Source organism: Sarcophilus harrisii, chromosome 2 (assembly GCF_902635505.1).
Source record: "Sarcophilus harrisii chromosome 2, mSarHar1.11, whole genome shotgun sequence".
Classification (NCBI taxonomy): domain Eukaryota; kingdom Metazoa; phylum Chordata; class Mammalia; order Dasyuromorphia; family Dasyuridae; genus Sarcophilus; species Sarcophilus harrisii.
This window is the reverse complement of record NC_045427.1, coordinates 444661864-444689063: the sequence shown is the minus strand read 5'-3', so window position 1 is coordinate 444689063 and position 27200 is coordinate 444661864. Positions and strand designations below refer to the sequence as shown.

At 36.1% G+C, this 27200-nt stretch overlaps 1 protein-coding gene across 1 annotated transcript in view; it reads left to right on the top strand.

Annotated features, from left to right (window-relative positions):
• The first annotated feature begins 239 nt into the window (after window positions 1–239).
• The window catches only part of LOC100933356 (N-acetyllactosaminide alpha-1,3-galactosyltransferase), a 114979-nt gene continuing 88018 nt past the window's right edge, over window positions 240–27200 (top strand). Inside the window, exon 1 of the mRNA XM_023507391.2 lies at window positions 240–685. Within this exon, the coding sequence (XP_023363159.1) occupies window positions 518–685 (168 nt within the window). The 5' untranslated portion in view covers window positions 240–517. The remainder of the gene's footprint in view (window positions 686–27200) is intronic.

Below are 27200 nucleotides of genomic sequence, written 5' to 3'. Positions count from 1 at the left end.
AACGTGCTGCGAACACCGTTTATTTCTTAATCAGGCACTTGGCAGGACCAGAGCCGAGCCCCACAATTATCCTACGTCCCCTTTCCCATCAAAAGTGCCACTACTAACCCCTCCTCCAACCTCTGGATTATTGCCCTGTTGTCTTTCCACATCTGCTGTGGCACAGAGTTTAGGCAGGGCAGGCTTGCCCTGAAAAAAAATTTTTTTTTGCTAGCTTCAGGGTTTTTTCCGCTTGAGTGAATTTTTTTTAAAGTGGGGGTGTAGCTCGCAGCTGTCTGTCTAGGGTGGGGGCTGGCAAAAGCAACGAGAAACATTGACGGGGCGGAGAGGAGAGTTCTGGGTCCTGGGAGTAGCAAGTCCCAACCGCCCTGCCCGGCATGTGCAGAGAAACAAGAGAAAAACACAGTCACTCGAACACACAAACACACGCACGCGAGCGCGCGCACACACATACATACACACTCACACTCACACACACCCAGTCCTATTTGTAAGGGAGGAGGAGATAGCTGGAGTAATGCATAGACAGGAGAGGAAGCCGTGGCCAGCGCCAAGCGGAGGAGGAGGAGGAGGAGGAGAAGAAGAAGGAGAAGGGGGAGGCGGCAGCAGCCGCTGCCCCTCCGAGAACCTAGTCCACCAGCTCTGCTCCCGCACCAGCCTCATGGCTGAAGTTCTGTTCCGGCAGGTGGGTCCTAGCGACCGTCCCGTCCTTCTCTCCTTTACTCTCCCCAAGGCGGCTTCTTTGGTGGTTACCTAGCATCTCCCCCCGCCCCCACTCCGAGCCCCGGGTCGCCTCCAGGTCTGGGAGAGAGTCTGGAAGGACTCAGGACCCTGTTTTCAGTAAAGAGAAGGGTGTTGCATTGTACGGGAGCTGGGGGCGAGGGGCGGAGAGGGGGGGGCGCAGAGTGCAGCCTCGCCCTATGGGACAATCTTGGGAGGCGGAGGAAGGCGAATAAATTCCTAGGGGAGACCTAAGGACAGTTGAGTTTTCTTTTGGCACCGGGGACCCAGTTTCTCTAGAAGAGGGCTAAAGAACCCTAGCCGCAGGAAGGAGTACAAAAAAGAGGGTGAAAAGTATTGGACATTCTCTCTCTCTCTCTCTTCCTTCCTTTCTCTTTTTCACTTGTTTCACGGAAAACTTAGAGAATATTAAAACTTTAAGATAATCTAGAATAGAAAATGTTTCCACATGGGTCATGTGCTACAGCTTGAAGGGACCTTAAAACCAACTAATCTTTGTTTTTTTAAATGGAGGCAGAGATTCTCCCTAAGGTCTTAAAGCTAATTAGTTAGGACTTGAACCCAAATCTCCGGCCTCCGGGACCAATACTCTTATTTCTACCATGGGTCTGGAAAGTTCGAAAACTTTCATTTTGATAGTTACTAGTTCTTGCTCAGCCGAACTTGCCAGAGATCTAAGGGAACAATTTCAGTCGAGCTTTTAAAGCCCTCTTATCCTCGATCCTTCCCCAAGAACTCCGGTTCCCGCTCTCCCATCCATATAGTAGAAAAATAAACCGATTGCAAAACTCGTGAAGGATATCCAAGAAACATGAAAGGGGGCAAAAGAAAAGAAAAGAAATGGAAAATAGAAAAAAAGAAAGAAAGCTCCTGAAATGAAAAGGATGGAATTGAGAGAGAGAGGAGGAGAAAGCCCGGATTTGGATTCTGGTTTCCCTAAGACTTTGCAAGGAAAAGTCTTTCCTTTCCTTCGTTTGTGCCTCCTCTAAAGCCCCAATAGCAGCCAAACCCCCAAATCCTAAAGATTGTCCTTTTCCACCTAAGTCCTTTACATAGTCCCTAGGACTTTATCTGGATTTTAGCCAAGTACATCCTGAGAGGTGTGAAAAGGAAGCTTCACATCTAAGATTTGTAATTGTCAATTCTGCCCACTTCCCCAGTCTTCTCCTTTCCTCTAGACGGAACTTTATTTAGCTGCTTCCTGAGCTCAGAATCTTGTTCGTAGATAGTAGATACGAAATACATGCTTGTCTGTTGAATTAATATTGAATGCTGTGCTGTCAGATGAATTGATTTGTTGGTGGTAATGCTTAATTAAAAAAAAATTTACCACGGGAAGGCTCATTAAGGTGCTGCGGGAAGCATTTCCTGAAATGACCAGAAACAAAAAGCATCAATATATCTTTAAACAAATATATTGAATTGCAGTGCAACTTGAATAAGATTCCCTCTTTGTCCATGATGAATCTTAAACCTCAATTTTCCCATTTGTAAAATGAAGATGTTGGACTAGATAAAATCCATTTCCCTTCCAGATCTAAAATCCTAAATATGTATGGGTATTTTTTTTAACTTTTTGATCTTCAACATCCAGTACATATTAAGGCCCTTGAACATAGTAAGAACTTAATAAATATCTGCCCAATTTAATGAAACTAAATGAGATAGTAAGGTATAAGGATTTTCCAATTTCTCTCCCTCTCTCACTATCATAGATGGAATGAGTTATGTCTAGAGTTGTTGTGGAGTGTAAGAAAGTAGTATGAAGAATAAAAGGAACAAGTATTTTTTTTTTTAGGTACTTACTATGCGTCAGGCACTGTACTAAGTAAGCACTTCACAAATGTTATTTCTTTTGATCTTCACAAGAATTTTGGGAGATAGGTGCTGTTATTATTCCCATGTTCCAGTTATGGAAACTGAGGCAGTTCCTTTCCCCCTTCTTTTAATTCCTCCCTCCACTTGGAACCTTCACCTTCACATAAATACTTGTTACAAAATAAGTTTGCTATAGGCCGCAAAGAATAGGATTTTTCTAGCATTAAAAATATATACCTTTAGAATGAGACTGTTTAGAGTAGAAAGAGACCTTAAGCTAGAAGGGACTTGAGAACATAGGTTTCTTAGAGCAGAATACTGAAAATGGAAGGGGAACATCAGAGATTATCTATTCCATATAAAAGAATTTGGGTTGGGGTTGCCGCATAAAAGTAAAGACTGCTGGAGTCATCAGAAATAGATGGCTGTAGTGGAAGTCCGAAAACTTGAGTACATGTCCTAACCCTATTATTAATTGACTATGTGAACTTGGCAAGTCACTTCACCTCAAGGCTCAGTTTCCTTGAGGAAAATAAGGGGATAGACTTGATCACTAAGATTCCTCATATTTGGGGACATTATTGATAGAATTCCACAGAGTCAGAAGTTTACCTTAATCCTGTTTCCCTATGACTTTGTATTCCAAGGGCATCATTAAAAGATAAACAGGCACATTCTTTCTTGACTCAGGATAAGCAAAAACCATTCACCCACTGAAGCACTAGGTGTATAGATTAAGGATTAAATGTCCTTAAGACTTCTTGATTGTAAAGACTGTTAAGCCCTGAAGTAATTAACACAGGTTAGTAATTGGAGAATCAATGATCTCAATAAAAATCTAGAGCACTACTGAAAGTCTCTTGAGTTGGTGAAGAAAAAGGTAGAGGATACACTGATTACATAGGGAAATTGCATCATAAATATTAACTCATTTGTTACAATTTACCTGGAATACTCTGCATATGTAAAGGACATTTGAATCTAAAAAGAGAAAATTTTGAAAGAGGCAACAGTAAACTAATATTATGGTAGTTTCAGAAAAATCTTTCCTATAGAAGCCATTGGCACAATTCTGAGAAACTGCATCACATAATGGGATGAGATCTGAAGTGGGCTTGAGGGGACTTGGCTTGGGGTTTTTTATTTTGATTGTTATTTTCATCCTCTGGACAGCAAAGTCTCTTTTTGTTCAGTGGAGATAATCTCTAGTTCTATCTCACCAGATTGTGATGAGGAAGGTAATGAGGTGTTGGATAAGAAATACATGGGCAATCACTCTAACCTTACAGTAAGGATATCTGGGTTCTTGTCTTGGCTCTGACCTTTTATAGTGCATAAGCTTGGACATATTACTTCTCTTTGAAACTTAGCTTCCTCTATAAAATGAAAAGATTTGACTGTTGACCGCTGGTTTCCCAGACTTATTTTGCCCTTGATCAAAAAATATGTCTAAAGGCCAGGGAAGACCTTGCCTCAACTGAAGGCAAAAAATACTGAACTGACACTAGAAGGAGGACTGGGCCTAGTAAAAGACCACAGCCAACCTTAGGAGTTAGCAAAAAAGACAGAATAACCCTGAGCCAAAAATAGCGAACTTAATTCCTATTGTTAAAGCTTCCTTCCTTTAGATGTTGAAAGCTATCTCATCTTCCAGAGTTTCTTATTAAAATGACTAGGCTCTCCAGAGGAAAGAAAAGCCCCAAAGTCTTTATTAGCTATTGTTATATGCATTGTGATATAGCAGAAAGAATTCCGAACCTTAAAGTCAAGAGACTTGGGTGCCATATTTATTAGTTTTGGAAATTCTCAGTTTTCTTATCTGTAAGATGAGGGTTATGATTCTTGGACTTCTTACCCCACAGGGATGATGTAAGGAAAAATATTAAGTTTTGCAGTCCAGCTCTAGTAGTGATAAGGGTATAATAATCAGGGGCCAGGCAAAAGGATTTCTTATGAATTCTTCAAATTTATTGGTCAGACATAGATATATATAAATGCCCTCAAGTTCATTTTCCCCAGATATCTGTAGTCTCCATTGTGGGCTGCTTTTCTTGTCATAAATTCAAAGGTATGTCTTTGCTCTATTATATAGCTGAGTTTGCATTTTGCTTCAGTCCTGAGAACCTTTATCAATGTATTTAATAATTCTGTCTCTGCTATTGTATGTAGAAAAGGGAAGTCGGTGAGCCAAGCTAATGTAAGTTTCAAAACCTGAAATGGATTCTTACCTCCTGACCCTCTATATGTAAGCCTTAAAGCAATATATAAATATGAATTATTATCAGTTAGCATAGACTGCTAAAGCCGTAAGGGATAAATTGAGAACTGGAAAAGAGCTGAGAGGTCATCTGGTCGAATTCCTTCAGTTTTACAGAAGAGGAACCAAGGCCCAGAAAGATCCAGTGAATTGTCCAGAATTCCGTAGCTGGTAGAATCTGAAATGGGGTTTAAGTTCATGTTTTCCTGACTCCTGTTGATACATTCTATTCATGCTTCTTTTCAATATAAATTGTCAGAGCAGAGAGCATAGTATGTTCTGGTAGCAGAAACCTAAGAATATAAAATGTTAGAACAGAAAACAAAAAGTGTTAGAACTACATGGGAACCTAGAGATAATTTATTTTAACTTTGTTTTACAGAAAAGGAGACTGATATCCAGAGATAGCATGGTTAGTGGGGAAATGCTGGATTTGGGACCAAAGGAACTTTTAAAATCTCATCTCTGTCACATACTACAACCTGTAAAATGGGTTGGGGTGCTGGAATGGGATGGAGTGTGTGACCTTGGGAATTACTTCCAGATATAAATCTATTAAATTACATTTATTACTTAGAAATATATATATTCAGAGACAATTATGTGAATAGTTCATTCAGAACTAAAGAACTGAATTCCTGGATCTGTTTTTTGGAGTCTTTCGTATTAGCTTCTTTATTTTTGCTTGTAGAAGCAGTCTTGCCTGTCCTTATCAATTGTTTGTTAACAATAGTTTGTTAACAAGATCCCACTTGAATTCCTCTTTCTGTTAATAATTATAAAGATCCCATAAGATACTGGCTTAACCCATTAGAGCTTCCTCTCACAATTTTGCCTGCCTTTGGAAATCTGTCTTTGTTAAGGATTCAGGAGAGTTGTGTGTGAAAGTGCAAAGAACAATGGCTCTAAGGTTAGTAAGAGCCAAACATCAAATGGCAAGTGACCAAAAAAAAAAAAAAAAAAAAAATAGGAGAAGGCAGTTTTCCAAGGGAGAAATCCAAGTTATCAAAGACTGTAAGAAGAAATACTCCAGACCTCTGGCCAAAGTCAGAAAATCTAGATTTGCATCCCTTGTGATTGTGATCACACACATTGGAAAGTCTTCTAAACACTCTGGACCTCAGTTTTCTGATCTCTAAATTGAAGGATCTTCATTACATAAACTAAACTAGATTCTTTCTGATGAAATCAACGAAGATCTATTAAGTGCCTACTATGCTCCAGACACTATACTAAACACCTGAGATACAAGAATAGGCAGGAAATAATCACTGTCTTCAAGAAACTTGAAAGCTAATGGAAGAAAGGAAGTAAACATTTATTGTCCCGGCTATGTATGAGGCATTATGCTAAACACTTACAGATATTATGTTATTTGATCATCACAACAACCTTGGAAAGTGGTATCACAATGTCCATTTTACAGATGAGGAAACTGAAGCAGACAGAGATTAAAGTGACTAGTAAAGATACTAGTAAGAATCTAGGACTGAATTTGAACTTAGATCTTCTTGACTTCAGGTCCAGGACTCTATCCACTGAATTTTCTAGCTGTCTGACTTTGACATGATGCAAACAACTATCTATGTACAAACAAGATATATACAGAGTAAATTGAAGAGAATGACAAATAGAAGGCAAAACACATGGTTTTATTGTTGTTGTTCTTGAAAAAATACTCTAGATTGTAAGGTGTAAGGAATGGTTGAGAAGACTAGATTGAGTGGATAAAGAAATGGATCAATATGAAAGAGAAGAGAACTGAAAGGGGAAATGAGGAGATGGGAGAGAGATAAACTTCAACTTCTGATAGCTTTAGTCTTAAGCCTAGCCAGGCTTTTTTAAGTGACTGTACTGTAAATTATGCTAAGTTTTAGAATACTGGTTTGCATATAATGTAAAAAACAAAACAAAACAAAAAACAGACTTTACTTTGATTGAGTTTTATGATTATTTCAAGATAAAAATGAACACCATTTTATTTGTTCTCGTTAGATACCACCATAGTAGTGGTATTACTGGGTCAAAGGATATGCATGGTTTTATAGCCCTTTGGGCATAATTCCAAATTGCTCTTCAGAATGTTTGAATCAATTTAGAACTATACCCAAAGGACTATAAAAACAGTGTCCAGTAATACCACTATTCAGTCGGTACCCCAAAGAGATGAAAGAAAAAGGAAAAGAACCTATGTGTATAACAATATTTGTAGAAGTTCTTTTTGTGGAGTTAAAGAATCAGAAATCGAAGAAATGCCCCATCAGTTGGGAAATAGCTGATTGTAAATTGTAGGATATGATTGTTATGGAGTATTATTGTGCTATAAAAATGATGAGCAGAATGCTTTCTGAAAAACCTGAGAAGATTTACATAAACTGCAGTAAAATGGAATAAGCACAACCAGGAAAACATTATACACAGTAACAGTAATACTACATGATGATTAGCTGTGAATGACAGATATTCTCAGTAACACAATAATCCAAGAAATTTCCACAGCATTTATGATGACAAATGCGTGTCTCCAAAGAAAGAAATGATGGAGTCTGAATGTATATCGAAGCATATTTTTTGACTTTATTATTTTGGGGGTTTGGGATTTGTATTTTCTTTTGTAACATGACTAATATGGAAATGTTTTGCATGACTGCACATGTATAGTAGGAGAAGGCAGTTTTCCAAGGGAGAAATCTAAGTTATCAAAGACTGTAAGAAAAAAATACTCTAGACCTCTGGCTAAAGTCAGAAAATTTGGATTTGCATCTTTTGTGAGTGTGATATTGGGAAGTCTTTTAAACACTCTGGGCCTCAAATATGAAATAGCTTGTCTTCTCCAGGAGAAGGGAGCAGGAGGAAAAAATTAGATCTCAAATTTTAAAATGAATGTTAAAAAGATAATTGTTGACATATAATTGAGAAAAAAATTAAATGTAAATGAAAAAACAAAACAAAGAAAGAAAAGAAACATCATACAGTAATTACATTGAAATTTTAGAGAGAGCAATGATATGATGTAACCAATTCAGTTCATGCGACCCCTTTTTGGGCTTCATTTTCCTTGTTTGTAAAATGAAGCAGTGAAGATAGATGATCTCTAAGGTCTCCTTAATTCTAACATTCTCAGAAACTTGGAGCTACAAGGGACTGAGAAGAGACCTACATTGTCCAATTGAAAATGAGTAAGTTTCTGAGATACAAACATCAAGCCTTCACTTAAAGACTTCAGGAAAAAAAAAGGAGCCAGCTGGGATGGCACAATGGAGAGAGTGATGGACTTGGAATCTGGAGGACTCAAGTTTAAATCTTTTCTCGGACACTAGCTGTATAATCTTAGACAAATCACTTAACCTCCATGTGCCTCAGTTTCATCATCTGTAAGATCTGTATAATAATAGCATTTATCCCACAGGATTGTTGGGAGGATCAAATGAGATAATATATGTATATTCTAGCAAACTTAAAGAACTATATAAATTCTATTATTATTATTATTATTATTTATAGCCCACTACCCTTTGTTGTAACCCTATTAAGTTTTCTGATGGACTACTTCTTAGGAATTTTCTCACAATATCAAACCTCTTTGCATTTTCTTCCTTTTGTTTTCTCATTCTACTTAAAACAAATTTAATTCTTCTTCTCTATGGCAGGTCTTTGAATAAAGGAAGAAACTTATTATATCTTCTTTCTCCTCTTCAAGCTAAGCATTCTCAGTTCCTTCAAGGAATCCTCATATGTCATGAGCTCAAGGCTCTTCATTCTCCTGGTTACTTTCTTCTGGATACTTTCTAGTTTATCAGTATCCTTCCTAAAATGTGGAATCTAGAATTGAACCCCATAATCTAGCTATAGTCTGACCAGGACAGAGTGCAATATAAATGCATAGGAACATGGGATTTGCTATATAGAATTTTAATCTACTCGCTGGTCCTGTACACTGTGTGTCTCTCCTATTGAGAATGCATTATCTTTTTTCGTTGCTATTTCTCACTGTTGATTCCTTTTCATTTTACAGTTTGTGAAAATTCTCATATTTGTTTTCATCTCCAGCATTTTATATTTGTGGAGTTCATTCATGCATTTATTCATTCATTCACTGTTCTTTGTTTTTGAACAAAGAAGTAAGACTCTTACATTTATTTCTATTAAATTTCATTTTGTTGGATTCAGATCTGGCTCCAGGCTGTCAGAATGGTTTTGAATCCTAACTGTCAAGCCTCACACTGTCAATCCATACCTAGCCCTCTCAGCTTTGCATCTTCTGCACCTTTGACAAGCATGCTGTCTATGCCTTTATCCAAATTGTGGGTATAAACGTTCCGCGGCAACTTAAGTGCAGGTCCCTGGGGCATTTCATTAGCTCTTAGCATTTTGCATCCTTAAGTTCCTGCACTAATGCTCTTTGTTTGGACATCCCTTTCACCTCCTAAAACTAGAAGTTTCTAAGTCCTTTTCATTTCCTATACTTTATGGTATACTAACTAGGAAGCGCCCTGAGGGTGCTTAGGGTAGAGAAGGTCTGTTTGCTTAGTAAAACTTTAATCAATAACTTTAAGGAGAAATTGGATAAAGTGACTATGCAACTTGGTTGAAAGCCCTGTCACCCATCTGACATTGTGACTTGGCAAAAATAGCCACACTTCTCCTAGTCTCTTTCTCATCTTCCAAAATGTAAATCATTTCTCACACATGTTTGTCTATCCAGAAGAGTAACTGAATCATCTCAATGCCCTTTAGTATTTTGAAGTTTCTGGGATTTGTCATCAGCAAATATTTTCTTCTTTTAAAAAAAATAGTATTTTTATTTTAATTTAATTTCCTAATATGACCCTCTTTTCCCTTAATCAGAGAACTACTCAGATTTTAACCAAAAAAAGGGGGAGGAGGAAATTTTGCTGAAATGCTTACCCCTAATCCAAATAATACATCATTGTTCCATATCATAGTACTTCTATGAAGAAGGTGGGGCTAGATTTAGCAAAGATTTTAGGAAGATATAGGTGACTTGTTTGGCCTGAAGAGGATGGGTGATGGGGTAGGGAGTGGGTGGGATAGAAAGAGTTCAAAAAATTTCAGAGATTTGAACCTGGGTGAATTTTTTTTTAAGCAACATTTATGAGAGGAACAAGTATGTGGTTAAAATATTATTCCTCATCTTATATATGAGATATCTTTCTCTAAAAGTATTATTAGGGAAGCAACATTCGGTCTAGTGAATCTCCTTTCCCCATAAGCTTATATTAAATAATTGGACAAATGCTCCAATCCTTAGTGTTAAAAGATTGTGTTCAAAAATTTAAAATTTCTAATAAGTTTAACATAGGATTTAAAAATTAATTCCCTAATATGGATAAACACACACACACACACACACACACACACACATATATATACACATATACATTTCATGATATGTGTGTGTATATATTTGTATATGTCTGGGGTATACATTTGTATATGTCTGGTGTATCTATATCTTTTTGGATTGGATATATGATTTCAGCCTAGAGGTAGCTCCAGGTAAAAAATGTCCTTGACCATTTGAGATAACATAGTCTTAGAGAGTTACCTGGGTCAGTTGAGAGATTAAGTTACTTTACAGGGTTATAGGTGAAGCTTGTAATAGGTAGGAGTTTAACTCAGATCTTCTTAACTCTAAAAGAGTTGGAGAAGGATATGGCAAAGCACTCCAATATCTTTGCCAAGGAAACCCCAAATGGGATTACAAAAAGTTAGACAGGACTGATAATGACTGAACAACAACAACAAATAATTTGGAGGTAACTGTGTAGCACAGGGGATAGAGAGGCAGGCCTAGAGTGAAGAAAATTTGAGTTCAAATGTGGCTTTAGACACTTACTAGCTGTGTGACCCTGGGCAAGTCATTTAATACTGTTTGCCTCAGTTTTCTCATCTATAAAATGAACTGGAAAAGGAAATGTCAAATGACAAGATTGTGTGGTGATTAACTATGATAAGACTTGGTTCTTCTCAGCAGTTCAGTGATTGAAGGAAATCCCAATAAACTTGGGATGGAAAACACCATCCAAATCCAGACAGAGAATTTTAGAGTCTGAATGTGTATCAACACATGCTATGTTCACTTTTTTTGGTTTGCTTTTTTTTCTTGTGGTTTTTCCCTTTTGTTCTGATTTTTCTCTCCCAACATGAGTCATGTGGAAATATGTAAAAAATGAATGTACATGTATAACCAAAAAAAAAAAAAAAAGTTGTTCTACATATAACTAGGGAAAAATAATAAAAAAAAGAAAATGGCAAGCCACTCCAGTAGTCACTCAATAGAGTCATAAAGAATGAGACATGACTGCAACAATTGAACAACTACCCACACACACACATATGCATATATGGGTATATAGGAATATATATTAATTCCTTCAACAAATATTTGTAAAGTGCCTATTTTGTGTGAAACATGACGATTAACACTAGAGAAGATTTTTTTTTTTTTGGTGGGGGAAGTGATGAAGAATTCACTTCACCAAAGCAGATTGATAACTTATCTATAATGTTTAGGTTTAGAGAGTTGCTTTGGGCAATGAGGGGTTAAATGACTTGTCTTTGGTCACATAATAATTATGTATCAGAGGCAGGATGTATGTACATAGATAGATCTTTTTGCTGTTAAGGCTGATCCTCTTTTCACTAAATCACATTAACAATAAGTATAAATAAAGTAAGTGCCTTCCTTCATGATGAATCTGATTTAGTAGGTGATAAGACATGTAGATACTATAACAAACAACATTAAATGGTTAGTGCTCTCAAGAGATGTAAAATACTACCTGAAATTGGACTTGAACTAGAGGTAGAGAGGAAAGTAATTTCTAACTGGATTTAGGGAAGATTCTTGGAAGAATTGGCATTTGAACTAGGTGTTAAAAGACAAGGAGAAATTTAAAAGGAAAAGGAAAAGGGGAACCTCTCAGATATAGGCAGTAGAAAACAGGAGCCAAGTACGGAAGCAGAAAAAGCACAGGGAACATTTGCAGGACAGGATATCTATCAGTTTATCTAGAATCTGGATTTTGGAGGCTCTTAAAATCTAGCAAAAGATTTTGAGTTTGGTAGGAAGTAGGGAAGCACTAAAATTTTTTGAAAAGGACTGTCATACATACATGAACTGATGCTAAGTTATGAGCAGAACCAGGAGATCATTATACACTTCAACAACAAAACTACCTGATGATCAATTCTAATGGATGTGGCTCTCTTCAAAAATGAGAGGATCCAAATCAGTTCCAATTGATCTGTAATGAACAGAACAAGCTACACCCAGAGAAAGAATCCTGGGAAATGAGTATAGACCACAACATAACATTTCCACTCTTTCTGTTATTGTTTGCTTGGATTTTTGTTTTTTCTTCTCAGGTTATTTTTACCTTCTTTCTAAATCCGATCTTTCTTATGCAACAAGATAACTGTATAAATATGTATATTTATTGTATTTAACATATACTTTAACATATTTAACATGTATGGGACTACCTGACATCTAAAGGAGGGAGTGGAGGAAAGGAGGGGGAAAATTGGAACAGTTTTTGCAAGGATCAATGTTGAAAAATTACCCATGTGTATGTTTTCTATATAAAAAACCATGATTAAAAAAAATAAAAAAATTTCAAAAAAATAGAGGACTGTCATGATCAGACATATATCTGTGTCTAAAAAATTATTATTATAAAAGTTTAGGTGATTTTTTTTTTTTCAAGTCATAGTTACTCCTCTTTACATTCATGTATGGCATTGATGAGCACTTACTTTGTTTCCACTTCTTTGTTACCACAAAGAATACTGCTGAATGTAACTGTATCAGGGACTTTTTAAAAATGTTTTTTGAGCTTCTTGTGGTTTAACCTATCAATGGAATCTCTGAATCTAAGAGTCTGTAACTTTAAAAAAAAAAATTTTTTCTCAATAGTATTTTATTTTACCAAATACATACATGTAAAGATAGTTTTCAGTATTCATTTTTGTAAGATTTTATGTTCCAAATTTTTTCTCACTCTCTCCTTTACTTCTCAGCTTCCCGAAGAGAGAAATCTGATATAGGTTATACATGTATGATACTTTTTTTTTGTTTTTTGTCTTTTTTAATAATAGCTTTTTATTTTCAAAATATATGCAAATAGTTTTCAACATCCACACTTGCAAAACCTTGTGTTCAAATTTTTTTCTTCTTCCTTTCCCCCCACCCCTTCCCCTATATGATAAGTAATTCAATATATTTTAAACATATGCATTTCTTCTATATATATTTCCATAATTATCATGCTGCATAAGAAAAATCAGGTCAAAAAGGGAAAAATGAGAAAGCAAACAACAATAAAAAGGTGAAAATAGTATGTTGTGATCCACATTCAGTCCTCATAGTCCTCTTTCTGACTCTATCACAAGTTTATTGGAATTGGTCTGAATCACCTTACTGTTGAAAAGAGCCACATCAGAATTGTATGATGTTCTCTTGGTTCTACCCACTTCACTTAGCAGCATTTCATGTAAGTCTCTCCAGGCCTCTTTGAAATCATCCTACTCATCATTTCTTATAGGACTAATAATATTGCACTATATTCATATATCATAACTTATTCAGCCATTCTCCAACTGATGGGTATCCACTCAGTTTCCAGCTTCTTGCCACTACAAAAAGGACTGCTACAAACATTTTTGCACATGTGGATCCTTTTCCCTTTTTAATGCTCTCTTTGGGATTCAGGCCCAATAGAGACACTACCAAAGAGTATGCACAATTTGATAACCCTTTGGGCACAGTTCCATATTGCTTTCCAGAATGGTTGGATAAGTTCACAACTCTACCAACAATGTATTAGTGTCCCAGTTTTCTCACATCTCCCCCAACATTTATCATTACCTTTTCCTGTCATCTTAACAAATCTGAGAAATATTTAGTACATATGCAATACTTTTAAACATATTTCCATACTTGTCATATTGTGCAAGAAAAATCAAACCAAAAGGGGGAAAAACCACAAGAAAAAACGCAAGCAAACAAACAAACAAAAAAGTGAAAATTCTACACTTCACTCCACATTCAATCTCTTTACTTTTCTCTCTGGATGCAGATGGCATTTTCCATCTCAATTTTATTGGAATTATCCTAAATAGCTGCATTGAATCAGCAAACTTTTAAAGATACAAATAACAGGGAAGAGGATTAAAAGAAATTGTGAACTTCTTTTGTCCACACTAGGTTAAAAGAAAAAGGTTTTGTGTAGTTATAGCTTAAGAATGGCACTGAGAGTTTGGGAGACAGCATGTGTGTGTGTGTGCATTATATAAAATAATAATAAAACATCTAGTTTTTCCATAACTTTTTTTAAATACATAGTTCTGAATTGCTTTCTAAAATGATTGGATCAGTTCATAGGTCTACCAAACAAGCATTTTGTATGTCTATTTTCCCATAACTTCTCCAGTTCTGACTTTCCATCTTTTGTTATCTTTGGCAATTGTTGGGTGTGAGGGGAAACAACTAGATTGTTTTAATTTGTATTCCTTATATTATTAATAACATTATTATTTTTCTTACTAATCATTAATCTGCCACATGATTAATAGTTTATTATTGCTCTTTTGAATATAATCACTGGTTTATTGAGGGAATTGTTCTTACAAATTTGTATTAATTCACTGTATGTCTTGGTTATCAGATAGTTATAATTTGATACAAAAAAACTTCCTCTTTACTTATTGACAGTTTCCCTTGTCTCAATTGCATTGATTTCATTTGTACACAATCTTTTTAATTTCACAGAATTAAAATGATCTATTTTAATTTTGGTAATTTTCATCCCTTACTTGGTTTAAGAATTCTTTTACTACCTATCATTGGAGAAAATCTTATTATACACTTTCCTTCAATTTTTAAAAAAGGACCAGGCATTTGCCTAGATATGTGCATATATATGTGTGTATATGTGTGTGAATGTGTATTATATATACATATATATGTTTGTATGTATATGTTCCCTATAGAACCCTTCTTTGTACAAAGAAAAACAAAAAGTAAAACTAGGAAACATAAACTTGGGATCCACCTTTGTTGGTGTGTGCAATATTCATTCAGCATCCACAGGATAACCTAGAATAGGGAGGTGTGTTTCATTTTCTGTCCTCAGGAAATCAACATTTGTCACTGCACTTATTTCATTGTTGCCTTTTGGGATTGCTTTGATTTATTCTTACTTTTTACATGGTTCTCTAGTGTCTACTTCTATGAAAGATTTTTCTTTCAATGTGTGAAAGATGAATTGGATCAGTGAGAGGATAGAGACACTTAAGAGGACTTCAGTAATATTGAATGGTAGTGGAAATGTGTGTCTAAACTAAGTTGGTGGTAAAAAAGAAAAAATACAGAATTTGACTATTATGTGGGTATGCATAATAAGGGAAAGGAAAGATCAAAGATGGCCTCAACATTTCAAACATAAGATATTTAGTAACTGTCCGTAGTAGAAATTTGGAAGACCAAAATTAAAATACTGCCACAGGCACTTACTTACCTGTTATATAACCCTGGTCAAGTCACTTAATATTTTCCTCATTTTCCTCATCTGTAAAATAAAAGAAATAATAGAATCTACCTACCTTTCAGGATTATTATAAGGATCAAATAATACGTGAGCTATAAAGTGCTTTGCAAACTTTAAAGATCCATATAGCTACTACTGTTACCTTTGTGATTTTGGACAACTCATTAGCTCCTCTAATTATCAGTTTCTCCTCCATAAAGTGAAGAGATTGGACTAGAAGACTTCCAGAGCTAAATTCATGTTCCTATAAACATTTCATTTATCTACCCAGAGTAGAAAGTAAATATCTTGAGGGCAGGGTCTGTCTCATTTTTGTATTTCAATCTCTGCTGTCTAGAAAGTGTCTGGCATATCATTGGTGGTCAATTATTTTCAATCATATCTGGCCCTTCATGATCCCTTTTGAGGTTTGTTGTTGTTGTTGACACAGATATTGGAATACTTTACCATTTTCTTCTCCAGCTCATTTTACAGATGAAGAAACTGGTTTAAATGATTTGTCCAGTGTCACACAGCTAGTAAGTATCTGAGATGAAATTTGATTACAGGAAGATGAATCTTCTTAACATTAGGCCTGGTATTTTATCCAATCCACCACCTAGTTGCCCCACCTGTCATATAAGAAGTGCTTAATAAATACTTGCTGATTGATTGACTTGCACACAATAGTTAGGGAAAGATATGTTCTTGGTGATTTAGTCTTCAAGCTAAGAGGTAGCAGAATGTTTCCAAGATCCCTAAGCTTGCTATTTGGTACCTGAAAACTCATTGTCTCAGAGAAACAGTATTCTATTGTCCATGGTGGGTGAGAGTCTGCTCTTGAAAAGCTTATAGATTCCAAAATGTCTTTGAATTGAATTTTTAAAAAAATTATTTAATACCTACTATATGTACAATTTGAAGTGCAGATAGATCCTATAGAATCATTCCAAGAAAAATGTTGTTTTGTATTCCCAGCTTTAATTTATCCCAAAATCACGTCTCAAGATGACATAGTGAAAAGCCAAGGTACAGTTTGACAGGTTTCTTCAAACCAGCTCAGCCCAACCCAGTCTCTCCCTGAAAATTGGCTGCTCACAAAAGGATCTCTCACTTATAAGATTGTTCTTTTGGAAGAAACTGCATAATGTTGTGTTTTTATGGAACAAATTAGCATCCATGAAGAACAGTATATGCTTGTATGGTAATAGCAAAGCTAACCACCATGTGTAACAAAGTTTTATGAGAAACTGTATCCAGTCTTAGAATTCTGGCACCATGGCTACAGTGGAATTAGGCAGTCAAAGAGTTGGGGGCCTTTAGTTTGAATCCTGGCACTTCTATTTGCTACCTGAAAAGTGAGAGAGTTGACCCAAGTAGCTCTAATTTCCTTCTGGTTTTAAGTGTTATGATTTCTGCTTACATTGGGTAGCTAGATGCTAGGTCTAAAGTTAGATAGACTCATCTTCCCGAGTTCAAATCTAGCCCTAGACACTTATTAGCAGGATATGCTGGGCAAGTAACAACCTTTTTGCCTCAGTTTCCTCATCTATAAAATGAATTAGAGAAGGAAATGGCAAACAACTTTAATATCTTTGCCAAGAAAATTCCAAATGGGGTCATGAAGAGTCAGACACAACTGAACAACATCAATCTGTTTCTCTTTTCTTATCATTCCTCTAATGCATCTGGAATCTTTTATTCCAAGAGCACAAAATGAATAAGAGGTAGAACTGGGATCACAGAACTAGAAGGGACCTCAAAGGCCAGTTAGTCCAATGCCTTATTCTACACAGGGGGAAACTGGAGGCCCAACAAGGTAAAGTGACTTGCCCAACATTTCACAGGTAGTAAAGGTAGAATTTGAATCCACCTTCTCTTTCCACTAAGCCACGCTGAATCTAAGAGTCAGGATTAGATCCAGGGCTTCTGATTCTAAGTCCAGTACCATTTAGTTATCTCAGCTCTTTGGTGTAGGGAGATGTCTAGGGCAGCCAAGATCATTCTAGAGAACTTAGGGTAATTTGTTATTATTGTTTTAAAGGAGCTCTGACTTTAATGGAGGCAAATAGTCTGCCACATTTGGTGTCCTGTGGCATGAGGCCAGGAAGAAGGAGGGCCTTGCTTCAGCCACTGTGCAGTATAAAGTAGGCGGTGGAACAGAGCTGCCTGAACTGGGGCTGAAAATACCTCCTGCTTTGCTGAAACCACAGCTTGGGTCCAGAGCCCACTCTGAGCAAAACAAGAAAGCCCAGGAAGGGTGGAATAAGGATAACAAAGGAGCTTGCCAAGATGGGCGGGTTTAGAGCTCTTTACTCACAGAAAGTGCAAAACTGTGTCTTTCTTCCCTCTCTTGCTGTGACTGGAGGGAGATATGCATCTGACATCTGCAAAGGATACACACACACACACACACACACACACATACATATACATATACATATACACATACACACATATATGGTGAATTGAACTTACAGAAAATAGCACCTCTTCATATGGCAGTTTAATATTTACATTGAGATTTTCCTGTGACCAACCTGTGAAGATGTACAAGTGTGTTATTATCCCTATCTTAGAGATAGCAAACGGAAGCTCAGAGAGGTGATGTGATTATCTAAGGTTACACAGTCAGGTTTCAAACCCAGATGTCCTGGTTCGAGGTCCAGCTCTTTTCCCCTAGACACATGCTTTCTCCTAGGAGAAAATATAAGGAGGACAGCTACTAGAGCATGCCATAAACAGTGCTTTCAGGTTTACAAGCCCTTCCCTCACATAGCCTTGTAAAGAAGAAAATATAAATAGCATTATTCCCATTTCATGGATAGGCAAGGTTCCAGAATACTTCCAGAATGTCAGTGCTAGAAGTAATCTTATAGATCATAAAATGTTAGAACATGAAACTTAAGAACTGGAGGAGATTTTAGAGACCTTGGAAAGGACTTTGTAAACTTTAAAAAACATTATAAATTTAAGTAATTTATTAGTCAATCCTCTTACAAAGAAGTTAAGGCTTAAAAAAACTCATCCAACTCAAATTTACATAATGCTTTAGTGTTATAATGCAGATGTATTGTCTCATTTGAGCCTCAAAATTCCTCAAGTAATAATTATTAATAACAACAATATATATAGGCACTGTGCTAAACATTTAACAATTATCATCTTATCTGATTCTCACAACCACCCTGGGAGGTAAGTGCTATTATCCCCATTTTGCAGATGAGGAAAATGAAGAGCAGACAGTTGAAGTAAGTTATCCACAAGATGAACCAGGTATAGGGCTTGATCTTGCATCCAGATCTCCAGGTTCCTGGTCCAGTGATCTTTCCTTCAATGCCACTTTTACTTTTTTCTCTGGAAAAATATACTTTAGAGAAAAACCAATCTGCATAAAAAGAAGCCAGTGGAGGCTGGAAAGAGGTAAGGAATGCTGACAGTTATTACCCAGTTATGACTAATACCTGCTTGTCTCTGATACCAAAGATCCAGAAGAACAATAAATCACGTTTATATGTGAAATTTTTTGAAATACTTTATATATTTCTCCCTTTTGATATACATTATATCCCTTTGAAGTTAGTAATATAAATGGTATTATTCTTGTTTTATAGATGAAGAAATCAAGAATGATATGTGACATGCCCGAGTCATAGTTAGAAAGTGGTAGAGTCAATTTTTGAATATGCGTCTCCTGACACTGAGTTCAATGTTGTTTCCACTACTTAGAATATTCACTTTCCCAAGGATGATTATCACAGGCTGATATTCTAATGAATTGACTGTCCTTTAAGACATGATGGTGATGGTGATAGAGAGTTGAGAACAATTTAGGGAAGGTGACCCAGTGGTATAACAAGTGATCAATTTTGCATAATTGCTGAGAAGAACTACATGTAATAAACAGAACCTGTGCTCTATCCCTGTTCATTTATTTTTTTGTGTCTGTCCCATGTTCGACTTCCTTAGAAAGCTTTGCTCCAAGCTTGCTCACTAACTTGATATTTAGCCTTTGCAAATCAGTTTGTCTCTCCAAAGATAAAGTTCCTAGCCTTTTGTATGTCATGCAATCTGAGGAAACTTATGGATTCCTCAGAATAATATTATTAAATGTATGAAATAAAATGAATAGGATTACAAAGGACACCAATTAAATATACTTATCAAAATATTGAGAGAAAAAAAGCTTATGATCCCCTGCTTTAGCCCGTGTCTAAGCCTCAGTTTTATTCACCTGCATAATGGAAAAATAATACTTTGTCACTTTTTTATCTCCCACCCCTTTAAAAAAATAAATTTTATCCACCTCTTTGATTTTTATATTAGTCATTTCTGAATAATCTCCCCTCCCTCCAAAAAAGACTACTTATCCCTTGTAAAAAGAGAAAACCATTAAGTAAACAAATCATAAATTACACAAGCAACAGCCAGTACCTACAAGACTTCTGCCTCTTTGGGAAGGAGGGAAGAGGGGTGTTTCTTTCTTCATCTCTTTTCTAAATTGAGCTTCCTTCTAGCATTCTTTTTGTGAAAGCTTTTTCATAAATTCACATTGTCTCCTAGTTGTAGTTACTTTTCTTTGCACGAATCTTCGCCTATTTCACTAAATTTTTTGTATTTGTTATGTTTCAGAATTCAATGATATTCTATTAATTTGACTAGTCATCAATTGATTGTCATCTATATAGTTTTAGGTTTTTACTCACACACACAGACACACATAAATGATTACTGTGAATATTTTGGTAATCAGAAGGCTTTTTTTTTTCTGTTTTTATTTTTTATAACTCTCCTTGAGGTATATACCTAACAGTGGGAAAAATTTAATGACCTCAATAAGTGGTCAAAGAATATGAACCAGTAATACTCAAAAAATAAATCCCAAACTAATAACAACTACATAAAATTGAACAATCATATGAAAAATATTTTCCATAAAGATTGAACCAATCTACAACTACACCAATAGTGCATTAATATGCCTGTTTTCCCACAGCAGCTCCAACATTAACTGTGTCTATTTTTTGTCATCTTTGGAAGTTTGATAGGTGTGAGGTGGAACCTCAGAACTGTTTTAATTTTCAGTGATTCATCCACAGCTTAATAAGTGGCAGATCCTCAATGAATACCCAGCTCTCCTAGCTACTTAACAGATGTTCTTCTAGCCTTCTCTGATGAGAGGAGACCCACTATGTCTAGAGCAACCTAGTGACCAGAACAGTACAGTCCACTTTTGGATAGTAAAACTTCATTAGGAAGTTTTTTCTGATATAAAGACTAATTTTTCTTCAACTTCTACTGCTTGTGAAGACCAAAGAGAACGTATCTATTCCATTTTCTACATGATAGCCTTTTATATAATTGAAGAGAAGTATCATGACCTTCCCACTTCCAATCAATCAACAAATATTTATTAAGTGCCTACTATGATCAAGAGTAGTTAACTAGCACAATAAATAGAGCATGGGGCTTGGAATCAGGAAGACATTTCTTCCTTGGTTTAAATCTGCCCCCAGACCTTTACCAACTATGGGTACTTAAACCAATTTGCCTCAGTTTTTTCTACCATAAAATGAGCTGGAGAAAGAAATGGCAAAATACTCCAAGATCTTTGCCAAGAAAATTCCAAAATGGGGTCAGAAAGAGTCCAACATGACTGAAATTACCCAATAACAACATGGGCCAAGGCAGTGTGCTAAGCACTGGACATACAAAAAAAGAGGCAAAATACAGTTTTCTTTTCTGTAGGTTAAATATCTCCACTTTTCAAGCATCTTTTATATGTCATAGATTGGAATTCACTTGCTAGCCTTGTTGCCTTAATCTGAACATTCTCTTGTTTATCAATGTTCTTTCTAAAATGGGACATTTATTATTACTTGTGCTTTTTTGCAATTTTGTATTTGATTATTAATAGTTTGCAGTTCTTCTTTTGAATAATACTTGTTTATAATATCCTTTAGCCATTTACTAAGGAGATTTCCTCAAGATTTCCTAGTTCTGCTTACTTCACTTAGTATTAGCTCAAGTAAGCCTCTCCAGGCCTCTCTGAAATCATCTATCCTGTTGGTAGTTTCTTGTAGAACAATAATATTCCATAACATTCATATACCATAATTTATTAATCCATTCTCCAATTGATGGGCATTCACTCAGTTTCCCGTTCCTTGCTACTATGAAAAGGGCTGCTACAAACATTTTTGCACATAGGGTCCCTTTCCCTCCTTTAAGATCTCTTTGGGATATAAACCCAGTAGAAACACTCCTAGATCAAAGGGTATGCACAGTTTGATAGCTCTTTGGGCAGAGTTTCAAATCACTCTCCAAAATGGCTGGATCAGTCCACAACTCCTTCAACGATGTATTAACGTCGCAGTTTTCCCACATCCCCTCCAACATTCATGATTATCTTTTCCTGTCATCTTAGCCAATCTAAGAGATGTGTAATGGTACCTAAAAGTTGTCTTAAATTACATTGCATTTTTCTGATCAATAGTGATTTAGAGCAATTTTCCATATGACTAGAAATGATTTTAATTTCTTCCATTGAAAATTGTCTGTTCATATCCTTTGACAATTTATCAATTGGAAAATTTTCTTATAAATTTGAGTTAATTCTCTATATCAGTTCCTGTTTACTGCTTCCCTTCTAATTTTGTCTGCATTGGTTTTGTTTGTACAAAAAGTTTTTAACTTAATATAATCAAAATTATTCATTTTGCATTCCATAATGTACTCCAGTTCTTCTTTGGCCACAAATTCCTTCCTTTTCCACAAGATCTGAGGTAGACTATCCTTTGTTTTTCTAATTTGCTTATAGTATCACTCTTTATCTTTAAATTATGACCCTATTTCGACTTTGGGATAGAGTGTTAGGTGTGGGTCAATGCCTAGTTTCTGCCATACTGATTTCCAATTTTTCCAGCATTTTTTTGCCAAATAAAGAGTTCTTATCCCAGAAGCTGGGATCTTTCAGTTTATCAAATGCTAGATTACTATAGTCATTGATTATTGTGTTTTGGGAACCTAACCCTATTCCATTGATTGATATAATCAGTGATTATATAATATATGTATATTGTGTATATGTATATGTATTGTATACATATGTATATATGATACAATATACAATATATACAATGTATAACAATGTATACAATATAACATATGTATATATATATAACATATATATACAATGTATTGTATATACATATACAATACATATACATATGTGTATATATATATATATATATATATATATATATATATATATAAATGCTTTATAATATCAACTTGGTGTTCTTAAGAAAAACTTGGTTTCTTAAGAAAGATAATTAGCTTTGACTATCCTTCCTCCCAACTTGTCCCCTGGGCTGTTCTATTCTTAATCCGTTTTAGCCACTGGGATGGGCTGTTCTTAGAGATTACAAAGTACCCTCTGAGTACAGGGAAGTGGGTCATAGTAAAAAGTTTCCAGGAGTCCCTTAGTTTATTGGGGGTTGATATGAGTCAATCTGAGTTGGTTTTGTAACTGTTGGCAAAGCATGGGGAATTCTAGGTTCAGCAAATGAACACTGCAAAGGATCTCTGATATGTCCAGTTTATGGGATGCACAGTTTGCCTCTTGCTGAGCTGACTCTGAATCCCAGGTCTGTCTTCCCTCCTCTGGATAACAAGGGAGCTTGAGTAAATCAAGATAGTTAGTAAAGTCATTAATCATTTCCATTTCACAAGAATAATAGCGTTTATCTCACAGGGTTTGTTGTGGTAATATTTGCAAACCTTAAAGTACTTTATAAATGCTATCATCATCATCATTTTTATTAATCACATTTCCAGTTAGCTCTATAGCACTGATTATAAGTTACAAAGATGTGGACCCTCACTGGGGGAGGGGAGAAGGCAGGGACTGTCATCACCTAGGAGTTTATAAAATCAAAGGCCAAGTCCCTATCCATATTGAGGAGTTTATGGTCTAACTAGAGGGAGATAACATATGCATATGTATATATACATATATTTCCCTTGTGATATAGAATTTCATATACATACACAAGAGATACAGGCACTTTGGAGGGAAGTCACAGGCAGCTGGAGGAGTTGGGAAAAGCATAATGTAAAGAGGAGTATTAGACCTAAGTCTTGACCTTAGCCAGAGTTTCTAAGCTGAGGATAAGGAGGAAGTATTCCTGAAGATCATAGATCAAGAGTTGGAAAAGACCTTAGAAGCTGCAGTATTCAACGCCTTCATTTTACAAATAATTTAACCTGAGACCCAGAAAGGTTAAGTGACTTGCACACTGACATATAATTATTAGGATGGGATTTGAGCTTAGGGGTTGTATTTCACCATTCTTTCTTTTTCTTTTTTTTTTTTTGAATATATAATAGCTTTTTGTTTTCAAAACATATGCATGGATAATTTTTTAACATTGACCCTTGCAAAACCTTGTGTTCCAAAATTCCCCCCACCACCACCCAGTTAAGGACCATGCCTAGGTGAAGGGGCAGGTCAATTCTCCAAGAGCCTCCACAGTTGTGAATCATAAACTTGAAAGAGTTGCAAAGCAGCCTTCACAAATGTTCCTTGTGGATTGGGAATGAAATAAATTGGAGGCAAGAGAGAACAGGAGAGAGAGGTCAGAGAATGCAACTGCTTCTCAATCTCTTTATATCATCATCATCTCACATGAAAAGATCCATTCTGCAGATCTGAGTTAGACCTCCAGCAGCCACTGGTAGGTGGCTCCCATATCACAACACCCCTCCCCACTTTGTTATTATCCTCTCCCCTAGATGGCAAGTAATCCAGTATATGTTAAACATGTTAAAAAATATATGTATTAAATCCAATACACACACACACACACACACCCTTATACAATTATCATGTTACACAAGAAAAATCAGATTAAAAAGAAAAAAAGTGAGAGAAAAAACAAAATACAAGCAAACACCAACAAAAAGAGTGAAAATGCTATGTTGTGATCCACACTCAGTTCCCACAGTCCTCTCTCTGGGTGAAGATGGCTCTCTTCATCAGAAGATCATTAGAACTATTCTCATTCATCTCATTGTTGAAAAGAGCCACATCCATCAGAATTGATCTTCATATAATCTTGTTGCTGTGTACAATGATCTCCTGGTTCTACTCATTTCACTTAGCATCAGTTCATGGAAGTCTCTTCAGGCCTCTCTGAAATCATTCTGCTGATCGTTTCTCATAAATTAATAATATTCCATAACATTCATATACCTTAACTTTTTCAGCCATTCTCCAACTGATGGGCATCTACTCAGTTTCCAATTCTTTGACACTACAAAAAGGACAGCTACAAACATTTTTGTACATGTGGCTTCTTTTCTGTTTTTCATAATCTCTTTGGAATACTGACTCAGTAGAGACACTGCTGGATCAAAGGATATGCATGCATAGTTTTATACCCCTTTGATCATAGTTCCAATTTTTTTTTTAGCACTTTTTCTAGTGTCATCCTGATCCTTATGGGAAGGGAGTTTCATTTTTGTTTCCTTGGTATTTTCAGTACCTATCACAAAGAATCATGGATTTATTGGGAAGGGACCCTAAAAAAAAGTTGAGTTCATCCCTGCATTTTACTGGCCCCCAGAGTTTTAGCGACACACAGATTGCAGGTGTGTAAGGTTCTGTTAAAGATAAACCTAGGTCTGACTCCTAATTCCAAATTTAGTGCTTTATTGACTACTCAAGCTAACTGCTTATTAAATTGAATTGAATTCCTAAGCACACTGATAAGAGAACAACACCCTTTCTCTCCTCAGCTCTCTGCAAAATGTTGTATTGTTCTGAAACAAACAACTGGATAGGTACAGGAACAATAAATGTTCATTGCTTCAAGAATTTTTTGTGTCACAAACAGCCTGAAAAATACTAAGACTAAAGATCTTCTCTTCCAGCATTTACAGTTTCCTGTTTTTGTGCCAAGCTAGAAATAGCTTTTTGGGTGAAAGGGTGAGGGGTGGGGGTGAGAGGCCTCCTGGATTTAACTAGTCCCTCTTACTGATTCCCTTTATTTCCCATTCCCAAAAGTAGTTTTAGAAAAAGACTAAGAACTTTACTCTGGCCCCTCCTCGTTTCTGGTGTTCCAGCTGCCTGGCCTCTGTCCCATTCCCTAGGGGCCTGGCCCATTTTTAGACTGTCTACGTAATTCCCAGGTGTTTTCCTTAAGGTGTGGCTCCCCTTTTTTGGGGGGGAGGGGGTTCTCATTTAAATGGGACATTCCTCATAGAACCTTAGAATACACAAAGCATATCTATTATATATACACACATACATATGCACATAATTATACATATGTAGGAGTATGTATTCTTTCTATACATACATACATATACAAACACACTAGTCCAACTCTTTTGAAGGATCTTTAGCATCTAATCTAGATATCTCATTTTACAGATGAGGAAATTGAAAATCAGAATAGTTAAATGATTTGCCTTAGGCCACACTAGCTTGTGACCAGGCTGTCTGGCATGCTTTTTGTTGGATAAATAATAAAGGAAATCTCAGTTACCTGTTGATTCTTCTTTCACTTCCATTATTCCATTGGGGGTTCTGTAACAAAGAACTAGAAGGAATGTCATAATGATGGGTTAGAATGACAAAATTGGAAGGGAATCTTAGAATAGAGGAGTGTTTCTCCAACTGTTTAGTCTCTGGAAACCTTTATTCTTAAAAATTATTGAGAATCTTCCCCTTGCCTCTCCCCACCCCCGAGGCATTTGAGTTAAATCTATCAATATTGACTGAACTTGAAATTAAAATATCTCAATATTGTTATGAAAATAGAGTTGACTTCATACATCACATTTTGAGAATCACTGTAATAGTGATCAGAAATGAAAGAGGCCTTAGCAGTCACTAGTACAACTCCCATCTAACAGTTGAACAAGCTGAGCCCTGCAGCTAGAATCTGATACAGAGTTGGAAAGCAAGCAGCATAAGACTATAAAATCAAATCTCCAAGCTCCCTGGCCAGCTGTTTCTTATACCACCTTTGCTTGAAGTAAGATTAATTTACATCTTAGGGAAGTTCTAAACAGGGGTCTTTGGGAGAACAGCTGGATTGGGTCTTGGAACACATGCAGGAATGTTGTATTAATGGGACCCTAGAAACAATTAGGAGGTACATAAAAGTGTAATTAATGAGATAGTATGGGATTTCTAACTGGGTTTGAGGATCCTGAAGTAGGGCTATATTCTCAAATGCCTTCATGAAGTTTTAACCCTGATTGGAAGCAGTATCTATAATCCATCTCTTTCCTACTCTGTTCCAACTTGCTTTCCTGCCTTATTTCTGTAATTCAGGATATTAACTATAATCTCTGAAGCCCTCTTTGATTTGTCTTGTAGTTACTATAGATACTATTTGAGAAAAAAGACATTATAGCACTCTGGATACTCTCTGTGGAATGCTTGAGCTATAGATTTCATAGAATCCCTGAGCCAGAAGGGCTATGTTCTCTTAGAACATAGAACATAGAATGTAGGGTCATAGATTTTGAGGTGGAAGAGACTTAAGCCCATCTAGACCAAAACTTCTTCTTCTTTTTTTTTTTTTTTTTAAGTTTAATAGCCTTTTATTTACAGGTTATATGTATGGGTAACTTTACAGCATTAACAATTGCCAAACCTCTTGTTCCAATTTCTTACCTCTTACCCCCCCACCCCCCCCCAGATGGCAGGGTGACCAGTAGATGTTAAATATATTAAAATACAAATTAGATACACAATAAGTATACATGACCAAACCATTATTTTGCTGTACAAAAAGAATCAGACTCTGAAAAAT